General features: G+C 37.2%; 1 protein-coding gene across 5 annotated transcripts in view; it reads left to right on the top strand.

Annotated features, from left to right (window-relative positions):
* Nucleotides 1–11,310, top strand: part of CUL4B (cullin 4B) — a 51,703-nt gene extending 40,393 nt beyond the window's left edge. For all 5 annotated transcript variants that reach the window (XM_032330211.1, XM_032330212.1, XM_032330210.1 and 2 more), the window contains exons 16-21: nt 1,328–1,435; nt 2,300–2,413; nt 3,249–3,354; nt 5,027–5,199; nt 6,724–6,876; nt 9,041–11,310. In XM_032330211.1, the coding sequence (XP_032186102.1) occupies nt 1,328–1,435; nt 2,300–2,413; nt 3,249–3,354; nt 5,027–5,199; nt 6,724–6,876; nt 9,041–9,136 (750 nt within the window). In that variant the 3' untranslated portion in view covers nt 9,137–11,310. The remainder of the gene's footprint in view (nt 1–1,327; nt 1,436–2,299; nt 2,414–3,248; nt 3,355–5,026; nt 5,200–6,723; nt 6,877–9,040) is intronic.
* Nucleotides 11,311–12,015: the final 705 nt, after the last annotated feature.

Raw genomic sequence — 12,015 nt, 5'->3', positions numbered from 1 at the left:
CACCAACAAAATGATTTGACCTACTTCAGAACTTATTCCCAGTATGTCTACCCACAGTAACAAAAAACAAAATGTGTTGACTGAAGTCAGGACAAGAAAAACTATAGCTAGATCATGAGAACAGGGCTTTGCTAGCATCTAGTCGCTTTTGGTGATTGGTATGTTTAAAGCTGTCAGTAGGGAAGGAGGAGAGGTGATAGAATGTTTGTATAAGGCCTTTGGGGGACATTGAGAATGAAAAGCTAGATCTGTAGTATTGCAGATTTTGGTAGAAGGTGGTTTTGAAATACTTAAAAGCATAGGTAATAGTGATCACAAATTAGATTTTCCTCTCAGGGTTTTAGTAATGACTTCTTTACCACTATATTGCTATGGTAGGAGCTGAGAGTGGGCCACACAAGAGCAAGATCATGGTCCTATAGTAGTGACAGAGTAGGGTTTATCTGCTTTGCCCTTTCCCCTTCTTCTTCCTTCCCCTCCTCAGGTCACCCCCTGCAAACATGCAGTGGAGCAAGTGAAAAACCGGAGACTTGGGTTGGCTGGTGGGGTGAGGAATGGGGGTTTGCTACAAGGTGTTTCAGGTCACATAGAGGTCTCCAAAGGTGGGGACTACAGGTGGTGGGGGAAAAGAATGGAGAATGAGGGGTGCCTGGGTGGCTCAGTTGGTTAAACAACTGCCTTGGGCTCAGGTCATGGTACCAGAGTTCCGGGATTGAGTCCCGCTTCAGGCTCCCTGCTTAGCGGGAAGCCTCCTTCTCCCTCTGACCCTCCTCTCTCTTCTCTCTCTCTCCCACTTTCTCTCAAATAAATAAAATCTTTAAAAAAAAAAAAAGGAGAATGAGATTCTACCTATAACAGCCCAGCCTAAAGTGAGAAATTAAGTCAATAATGCCTCTAACAAGGTCATGTCATCCTTGTGTGCCATTGTAATAAAATATTAGCTAGTATATTTGATAAAGGTTTCATTTATAGTCCTTTTATGACAGTTGCCTCTTAACTTTTTTTTTTAAGATTTTATTTATTTATTTGACAGAGATCATAAGTAGGCAGAGAGGCAGGCAAAGAGAGGGGGGAAGCAGGCTCCCTGCTGAGTAGAGAGCCCAATGCGGGGCTCGATCCCAGGACCCTGAGATCACAACCTGAGCCAGAGGCAGAGGCTTAACCCACTGAGCCACCCAGGCACCCCAGTTGCATTTTATTTTAAAGATGCTCAGTGTTTGCATCTAATTTTGTAATGGGGAACTTCTTGAATGGGTCATTTGGTATGACATGAAATGTACGCACTTTTATTCTTAAGATCTCAATGTATGTGTTGATCTTATTGTAGTATATGCAGAACCAGAATGTACCTGGGAATATTGAATTAACTGTGAATATCCTGACAATGGGTTATTGGCCAACATACGTGCCTATGGAAGTCCATTTACCACCAGAGGTAAGAGTTGCTGTTCAGGACTTGAGTTATAAGCATAGAAGTACATAAAGCTTCTGTTTTGCTTGTCTTTGAAAAATAAATACTTTCTAAAAGTCCGTGTCAGTAAGCACACCAGTACCAAATGCCAACTGTTTTAATATTTTGCTTTTCTTTTCATATGACTCTCGTACTTATATCATTAGAGCATAGTTAATGATGTTAAGTTTCTGGGTTCAGGGCCAATTTCTCTGACTCTTCTTTTAGTTCCCCAGGTCTGCCTAGCTCTCAGAAATTTTGCTCATTTATCACCTGGGGGTTGGATTGCTGAGTGAGTGGGTAAATCCGTTCTAAGTTTTAGGGAACTATCTTAAACTCGGGACTGAAGCTTAGAAAGGGGGTTAAGGCTAGAGATAGGTATTGAGACTCTTTCATGGAGATGATCATGGAAGCCAGGGGGGTAGAGATCTCCCTCATTAAGAGGAAGAATGTAGAAATAGGAAGAAAAGGACTGAGACAGAACTTTGGAAAAGGTTCACATTTTGCATATGGTAGGAAGAGGAACCTTTGAAGGAAACCAGTGAAGAAGCAATAGTGAGATAAAGAAACCAGTATGGTTTGGAGGCACAAAAGCCATTGGAGGTGAACGTTTCAAAAGTCAGATGTTTAAATGTTGCAGAGATCAAAGAGTATAAAAACTGGATAATGCCATTAGATTTGGTAGTTGGGAGACCATTACCTTATATCAGAGTGATCAGTGGAGCTACTGGGTATAAAACCCGATACTAAAAACTTGTAGAAACTGTTACACATGAGGTAAATATAAAGAATGGTGAAAAGTGATACTGGATACAGAGCTTAAATGAAGCTGTATTTTATTTATTGCAGATGGTGAAACTTCAGGAGATTTTCAAGACATTTTATCTAGGCAAACATAGTGGCCGGAAACTTCAATGGCAGTCAACCCTAGGGCACTGTGTACTAAAGGCAGAATTTAAAGAGGTAAGTAGATGTTCCCCAAGGCTAGTTTTCATCTTTGTCTTTGATGTTGAGGTCCTCCTTTTTTTTCCTTGAAAAGTTTTTTTATTAAAGTTGACATACAATGTTATATTAGTTTCACGTGTACAGCATAGTGATTCAACTCCTGTGTATGTTGTGCTGTGCTCACCAAGAGGTCATTCCTCTTCACTTGAAGGTTTAAGCTGTTTTAAAGTTTATCCTAAATACCTGACAGAGTTACTGCTTTTCATAGCTCTGTGTGTATCCTAAGAAGGTGATCTTCTTCGTGGTTGAATTGGCCCTGCTACAAAACCTAAAACCAGTCACCCTTTTCCTGCCATCCTTTCCCTACCTGTGGATGCAGAATTCTCATTGCTGCTTCTTGACAAGAAACTTCTTGTTGCTGGGAGCTAGAGAATAGAGTGGGTGTAAAGGAGAACAGTTCCCATATCTAATTTCAAAAAATCCCTGCAGCTTTTCATGACTAATTTGAATCCAACAAGTTGAAAATGCATTTGAAATAGTGATTTCTTGCTGCTTGTGAAAAATAATCTGTAATGACACGTAAGGCTGAGTTATTAATTTTCATTACTTTGTTGTTCTGTTTTAATTATAAGGCTTAAAAAAAAGACCTATAAAAAGGTCACCCAATCCTTCCTGTTTAAGGTAGGCTCACACCTAAACCCTACACTGAACATACTGGCTTTTCTGGATAATGTTAATCCATGTTTCTGAGTCTACTAATTGAAAAATGTTTTTCCTGTTAAAGATTAGATATTTGATTAATTTTCATGTATGTTAAAAAAATGATGGCTAAATACTGCTGTTTCTCCAACAGGGTAAAAAAGAACTCCAGGTCTCTCTTTTCCAAACCCTGGTGCTGCTAATGTTTAACGAGGGAGAGGAGTTCAGTTTAGAAGAAATCAAGCAGGCTACTGGAATAGGTTTGTGTTGAATCAGTCAATTAGCAAGCATTATTCGGTGTCTACTGTGTGCATTCCACTAGGTTAAGGGCTCTGGGGGGATACAGAGGAATAATCCCTCTCCTCAGCACTCATGGGGAAAGGGGGAAATGACATTTGTAATAATTTCACAACCAGTAAGTTACCAATCTGTGGTGCTGACTAGGAATGTGTTAGGATTTCAGTGAAGCAGGAGATGTCTGTGGGCTGGTATAATTGGGAAATCCTTCATGAAGGAGGTGATATTTGAGGTGGGCTTTCAAGTTTTAGTTAGGGAGATGGCAGAAGCTGCCAGGGGAGGTAGTGGGAGAAAAGGCTTAGCACTAGGAATGAGCACCGTGTGGGCAGGAGTCACGAAGTTTTAATGTGGGATAGAAGTCAGTATCTTAGACAAGTTTTCCTGTCTTATTCACATTCACATCAAAGGTGCGATACTCTTAGAAGAGTACCGTATTCTTTTAAAATATTTATGCCATATCAGAAAGAAATTGGCTATAAAAAGCCCAAACTATTCTTTTAACTTAGGTGCTAAAGATGGACATTTTTGTTTTAGCATTAAAATTGATAAACTATCTCATAAACACCTAAATTTCTGTTAGTATTGAACAAATGTAATCACTAACACCACATTTCTGGTTTATGTGTTATAAAATAAAAATTAATTTTTAAAAAGTTTGACTCTAGTTCGCTTAGCTAGTACCATTCTTTAAGTCACAGATCGGAGTCAGTCTGTTTTGCAGATCAGATAGTGAGCTACAAAGCTAGATAGGTAAGATGAATAGAGCCTAATTGTGGAAAGCCTTGCAGATCTAGCAGATGAAACCCGCTCTATAGGGTCTCAAGTATGAGACATAGTAGAAGTGGCTTGTTTGGACAATTTACCTGGAATCAATAGATAATAGGGCAGCTTGTGGGTTGAAGAGATGCCAGTCCAGAAACTCATGGGGGTAGTTCAGACATAAAGTGATAAGGGGCTTAGTTTAGAATGAGGCCAGTGAGAATGGAGAGGAGACATCTATCTCTAAGGGAGTAATTGCCAGGTCCATGAAGGATGAAAGGGAAGGAATAGTTAAAGATGACACCAGGGTTGCACACCAGAGTGGATTGGTAGTTTCAGGCTAACAAGTGGAAAGAGGACGCAGTTTTTTGGGGAAGATTATGAATTAAACTTTGGACATATTGGAGTAAAACAGCCACATAGAGGTATTTTTTTAAAGATTTTTAAAAAAGATTTTGTTTGTCAGAGCACAAGCAGGAGAAGTGGCAGGTAGAAGTCAAAGCAGGCTCCCCACTGAGCAAGGAGCCCAATGCAGAACTCAGTCCCAGGACCCTGGGATCATGACCTGAGCCAAAGGCAGACGCTTAACGGACTGAGCCACCCGGGCATGCTTGGAGGTGTCTTTTGAATGTGTGATTAGAAGGAAGTGAGATATTATTTCTGAAGATTTGGTAGTTATCCACATGGAATCATTTAAAGCCTTTAGAGGACCACAGGGAGAAAGGCATTGGTTAGGACAAAGAGGAAGTCACTGATGACCTTGGGGAGAAAAAGGAAACCATTTTAATAGAGGGATGGGGTAGTAGATTGGAGTGAATGTAGTGGTTTGTGTTGATGAACTAATAACAAATAACAAATCCACTGTTTGTTCTTCAGAGGATGGAGAATTAAGGAGAACACTGCAGTCATTGGCCTGTGGCAAAGCTAGAGTTCTGGCAAAAAATCCAAAGGGCAAAGATATTGAAGATGGTGACAAGTTCATTTGTAATGATGATTTCAAACACAAACTTTTCAGGATAAAGATCAATCAAATCCAGATGAAAGAAACGGTATCTCTTTTGCATTCTCCTTGTTCTGATGCCCTGGAATTAGACGTGTTCATAATAAATATTTATATGGAGGATTTTACACCTGTACTACAGCCACCAACTAACATTTTCTGTGCCTGTATCTAGCTCAGTATATTTCAGTACTTGATCTTGAAGTTTTTGGGGGGAAGTTCACTCAGGATTTATATTCTGTTTTTTTTTTTTTTTTTGCTTAACGTTAAATCTTCAGAGTTTCCATGCCACTAAATACCTTCATAAAATGGCAGGTGGCCACACAGTGTTCTTTTACATGGCCATTATAATTTATTCAACCAATGCCTGTTGAGCAATTAAATTAATAATTTCTTAGTCTTGTCAATAAAACTGCAAGAAACATCTTTGTACCTAAATCTTAATCTCTCTGAGACTTTATAATGAATTCATGGAAGTACTTCTTTGGGGTTAAAAAGTATGAGCATTGTAAGAGTCTTAAAAATGATGTCGTATTGTGTTCCAGAAATACTGGACCAATTTATACTCCATCTAGCAGTGAGAATGCCTATCTTAATGGTGCCCTTACCAGCAGTAAAGACATTTTCTTTTTTAAATCTTTGCCAACTTGCTGAGTAAAATCTCTGAATGATTTATTTAGTATTTCTTTGATTAACAGTGAAGTTTCTGGGGTTTTTTGCCATTTGAATTTATAAGAGACTTTTATTACAGAAACAAACATCTACAGCATTTCCTGAAACGATTTGGTTTCAATTCCAAGGTTTAATATAGTACATGAGGAAAAGTTTTAATGTGGGATAGAAGTCAGTATCTTAGACAAGTTTTCCTGTCTTATTCACATTCACATCAAAGGTGCGATACTCTTAGAAGAGTACCGTATTCTTTTAAAATATTTATGCCATATCAGAAAGAAATTGGCTATAAAAAGCCCAAACTATTCTTTTAACTTAGGTGCTAAAGATGGACATTTTTGTTTTAGCATTAAAATTGATAAATTATCTCATAAACACCTAAATTTCTGTTAGTATTGAACAAATGTAATCACTAACACCACATTTCTGGTTTATGTGTTATAAAATAAAAATTAATTTTTAAAAAGTTTGACTCTAGTTCGCTTAGCTAGTACCATTCTTTAAGTCACAGATCGGAGTCAGTCTGTTTTGCAGATAAGCTAATGTCCTACAGAAATCTGGTCAGTAACCCCTTGTGACACATTTAGAAGATTTTGAGGACAAAGTAAAAGAAAATGGTAAATGCTACATCAGCCATCTCTTACTTCTAAAAAGGCAACTTTAAGTGGTATTTTTCTGTTAACTAATATTGGCATTACTTCATTGGTACAGGACAGTATAATTAGGACAGAAAGGAGTTGTTGTAGGTTTTTTTCTGTCATCATCTGTATTTATAAGGTTTTTTAAAATAAATCAGTATATTTAAATCATTAATAGGGTGTCATGTCCCTAAAATGTACAGTTTTGTGTAAGCAAGTTTCACTTTAGGTACAGTTGCTAAGTTTAAAAACTTTTTTGTTAGGTTGAGGAACAAGCAAGCACTACAGAAAGAGTATTTCAAGACAGACAGTATCAAATTGATGCTGCAATTGTTCGAATTATGAAGATGAGAAAGACACTTAGCCACAATCTTCTTGTTTCGGAAGTGTACAACCAGCTGAAATTTCCAGTAAAGGTAGGTTCTTCTTTGTTTTTGAATTGAGCTTGTAATATGTGAAAGAGAACACATTACGTTTTCAGACACAAATCTTTTTAAAAACATAGATTAAAGCCTCAAGACCATTTGGAGGGACAAAACTCATTTCTCATGCTCATATGTGACACCCCCTCCCAAAAAGACCCCTTTGTTAGCATATGTGGGTAACTGTGACAAAGGGGTACACTAGAGGGGCTCTTATATCTGAAAGTTTAGCTGCTAAATGAGTGTGAAATTTTCAGGTTCATTCACAGTATTTCCTTTGAGCTTTGTGATTTTTGTTACTTTTTTTCTTTTTGAAATACCTTGATATTTTGATGGATTTGGTTACTTTAATCTTCTGTCTAGTTAGCTTATGTAAGTGTTCATTAAAAACTCTCTACAGATAATTAGTCATCAGGCATCTTTTTGAAAAGTTTAGCAATTGTTCTGGCAACCTGAAATTGGTCATTTAAATGGATGTGCTCCGGTATAAATGTCCAATAATAAAGAGGTTTAGACAGTGTGGTGTTTTATTGGTCCGTTTTCCAAGTTTTTCTTAAGAAGGTTCCCAAACTTTTGTGATGATAAGTACTTTGTAGAGTTTGGATAGACTCTTGGCTCTTTAGGTTCTCAGGAGCTTTGGGCTTAGGTAAATCACTTCACCATGTTTTGCGAAATGAGGATGGTAATAGTACGTACCTCATAGGTTCATCGTGGGGCTTAAATGAGATACGATCTATGTACAAAATTTAGCACTGGGCCTGGCATAGTAAGGGCTTGTTAGCTATTAATGCTAATAAGGCAGGCTTTCTGTCTTCTCCAAACCTAAGCCTGCCTTCTCATTACCACACTCTTAGCATTATGTTCTGCCTTAAACCCTTTCACCTTCAGCCAAAGAGGTCACTGAGGCAATTAAAGGATCAGTATAATAAATACTGGTTTTTAGAGGGACCTGGGTGGCTCAGTGGGTTAAGGCCTCTGCCTTTGTCTCGGGTTATGATCCCAGGATCCTGGGATCGAGCCCCACATTGGGCTCTCTGCTCAGCAGGAAGCCTGCTTCCTCCCCTCTCTCTCTGCCTGCCTCTCTGCCTACTTGAGATCTCTGTCAAATAAATAAAATCTTTTTAAAAATTTAATAAATAAATAAATAAATAAATAAATAAATAAATTTTGGTTTTTGACCGCCCTCAAACTACTTTTGCTCTTTACTCTTCTCTAATCAAGTGGCATTTTACACTATGAAAAATTCTGTCAGCAAGATTATATTCTTTTTATAGGCTACATGTAAAAGACAGTGAAATTTTGTCTTCTAAGAGCTAAGAATGCAATCATGAGAACAAGTTAGAAGTTTTCAACCACAAGTAGGATTCAGAAATCCACACTGTTATAGTAGGTAACAGGTAAAACTTAAATACAATTAAACCTGAAATACCGAGACCTAAATAAACTGTGAGGTAATTCACTTATCAGACCGTTTGTTGTAGCATTCTTGTAAATAGTGTTTTTTATAGTACAGTTTTTAGCTTAATTTATAAAAATGCATCCTGACTTTGCGAACTAGCTTTTGCCCAAATTTAGGGCCTACTTATCTTCTCAAACTCTTGGCAAAACTAAATAGCAATTCTGTTTTTGCGAACTATGATGTATTCCTTGTGTGAAGTTATGATTAAGTTAGTCTTTTGTATTTGTGCAGAGAAGAGCTGGTTCTCAAAAGACCTCTTTTTTTTTTAAGATTTTTTTTTATTTTGTTTATTTAATTGACAGACAGAGATCACAAGTAGGCAGAGAGAGGGGGGGAAGCAGGCTCCCCGCTGAGCAGAGAGCCCGATGCGGGGCTCGATCCCAGAACCCTGGTCATGACCTGAGCCCAAGACAGAGGTTTTAACCCACTGAGCCACACAGGCACCCCTCAAAAAACCTCTTTAAGATAGAAAGTAACAAAGTATTGTGTAATGATATGACAAGATGTGACAGTATATGTATAGTATAAAAACATTTCTTAATCTGGTTTTATTTCATTATACTTTTTCTCTTTTAAAAAATAGGGAGATTAAATACATTAAATCAGTGAGCCCAAACTTCTTTTTTTTTTAATGGGGTATTGGTACATGGCTTGAGCCTATGTATAAGGTTTACACTGAAAATTTGCCTTCTCTTACAGCCTGCTGATCTTAAGAAGAGAATAGAATCCTTAATTGATCGGGATTACATGGAAAGAGATAAAGAAAATCCAAACCAGTACAATTATATTGCATAAAACCTTGGCCTCCAAATATTTGGTATCATACACAGTAGCCAGTGGATAAACTAACCTGTTGATCCTATATTGTTTGACTTCTTTTATACTACCAATGACCAAATGAAGCAGTGTAATGGAAATAGTTGAGTCGACTTTTTCAGTGGTTAACATGCCCATTTAAAGAGTTAATACTTAACCTTTAAGAAGAATGTTGTTGAACTCTTTGCATGTTATTTAGTATGATGTGCAGAAAATTCTTAAGAAAGTACCTGGTCTTCATGATTCCTCTTTGGAACTGGGGAAGAGGTCCAATGGCTATTAAAAAAGGAGGGGGGGTTCTTATACACCATTAATTATGAAGCAAAGGGTTTATTTGCTTAAAATGTCATTTAAAGATACTTAAACTGCATGCAAACTTTATTTACTGTACAGAGTTCTGGATGTATTTATCAAATAGAAAAACCACCCTGGACTTGGTTGTTCACCTGTTTTGTGATTTCCCTTGAAAAGAAAAATAAGTTGTCATAGCTATTGATATTTTACTAAGTAATGTTCTGTTACACTGAAAGGGATGTTTAAAAAAAACTTATTTGGAAACAAGTTTTCAAGTAGAGGGACAGTTGCTTACATAATCTCTTGTATATGCACATCCTAAGATGTTCTGTTTGTGACCATGGGATGTGTGTATATGGCTTAGCCCTGTTTACTGTTCTGATTAACAGGTACTTATAAAAATAGCTGAAATAGAAAATTGCTGATCAGCTGTACTAGAAGAACATGGTAGGAGAGAAAAACCCAACTCTTGATACGAAAAATGAAAACAATATGAATATTGCAAAAGAGACCAAAACCCATGTGTTTTGTAAATTTTAATAAGAGCAAAAATTCATCAACTAGTTTTCAATTTCCTTTAGACTTTAATGTTGTTTGGACAGTTTTATCTTCAACTTGGACCAATTATTAGATTGTTACAGGCTTCCTAGGATTTAGCATTCCTGTTTTCTCTACCAAAGTTTTTTTGGGAAGCACCCCAACTCTCCGTTTTGCTAAATAAACCTTTCATCCTTCTAACTTCCTAAAGACATAGATGTAAAGGTCTTCCTTTATTTTCACCATATACCCCCTAGTTGGGAATTTCAAAATCTGTATTATGCTGATCTTACTCCTTTCAAAATTTCTTGAAGAGTTCTCATAGCCACTGGACATCTGCTTTTCAGGGGAATGTCCTAGGATTGTTCATACATAGAAAATAGCAAAAGTATTGTTACTCAAATTTGTAATGTGAGTAAAAAGGCTTCTCTTTAGCATCCGTGGGGTGTTGGTTGGTTGGTTGGTTTTTGTGGGTTTGGTGGTTGGGTTGTTTTGTTTTGTTTTTTTGCTTCCTTGTTTTTCCTTGAAGGGAACTGATCTTGGAGGAGAAGCAGAAAATTTTGTCTGGATTTTTTAAAAATCAGAATTGCTTTGATGCTTTTGGCAGCAGTATGTTCTCTTGACTGTTTGGAGGCGTCTGGAAGAATACCTAGGTCCTAACCGTCGACTGAGGAGACTTGGCTCTTGTGTCTACTATTGATTGTTTTCTTGAATTCTCAAGATTTGTGACCAGCTGTTATAAAAAAAAAGTTGCCCGTTTCTCTCTAATTGCATCAACTTGCACACTGTTAACAGTATGTGGTATTTAGAATGCCTTCCTAATTCTTTTTGAGCAGCCATTGCCTCTATTTTCTCAGCTTCTCCCTGGTTTCCTTGCATGAACTCATCTGACAAGGAAATGCAGCTATTCTGTTTGTCCTCTCTCTACACTGGACCATTTATGTCCATGTCCTAATTCATCCCTGATGGTCTCTGAGATATATAGACTATTCCACAAGACTCAATAGTTACTCTTAAGGCATTTTTAGGTAGAATTGGTCCCTATTAGGAGGAGACTCTTGGTGTCACTTTTGTTATCTTGAAAGCTGGTCCCTTCCCTGAGGCTCTTAATTTTTTGAAAACTTGATGCTGTTTCAACTGAAAAATTGGCAAGAATTTTAAAAACAAGTTGAGGGGAGCTGTTTAAGACATTGAAAAGTAATTGCAAACAACATTGGGTAATTGTGACTTTCAGTTGTTCTGTATCAGTTAAATTTTTGTGCTCTTTTCCCTGTGTACGTGGTGGTTCTATTTTTCTCCAATAAAACTTTTATTTAAAAAAAGTTTCTAGAGATCTTTAAAATTCAAGCATTTTAAGAAAGTTGTGAAACCATAGAACTTTAAATCTTCCTAATAATTTTAGTGAATTCACATCTGTCAGTTTTGTTATTTTAAAAATTTCTCTTTTTTATTTTTGTGGTGGTTTGGTGGTAATGCTATAGGAGTATGGAGGAGGGTATTGGTAAAGGGTGAGTACAATTCCCAGGTGTTCTCAAGGTGAGTATCCATTCTTAAATGTCATATTTTAGAAAAATCAAGTGTAAGTATAAACACTATTTCATTCGAATTTCATTCATTCAAATATTCAATAGTCAAATAGTTTCTATAAAGTTAATGTGAAACTAGATGTACATTGAGGGAAGAATAAAAGGTTAAGTACTTTTATCAGTAATGGCACCTGATCTTCCTTTTCTATTAATATGACTTCTGAGCGATAGACTCTCATTGTAAGAGGCACATCAAGGACCTTACCAAGCCAGGAATCAAGAAGCTTTTTTAACCCAGTTCCTGAGTCTTTTGAAGTCTTACCATGATGTCTAGCCATACTCTGGAAAATTCTTTTTTTTTTTTTTTTAAGATTTTATTTATTTATTTATTTGTCAGAGAGAGAGAGAGGAGCGAGAGTGAGCACAAGCAGACAGAGTGGTAGGCAGAGGCAGAGGGAGAAGCAGGCTTCTGGCTGAGCAAGGAGCCCGATGCGGGACTCG

Source organism: Mustela erminea, chromosome X, assembly GCF_009829155.1.
Source record: "Mustela erminea isolate mMusErm1 chromosome X, mMusErm1.Pri, whole genome shotgun sequence".
Taxonomy (NCBI): Eukaryota; Metazoa; Chordata; class Mammalia; order Carnivora; family Mustelidae; genus Mustela; species Mustela erminea.
Note: the sequence above shows the minus strand (reverse complement) of the source record. Positions and strands in the feature narration are given on the sequence as shown.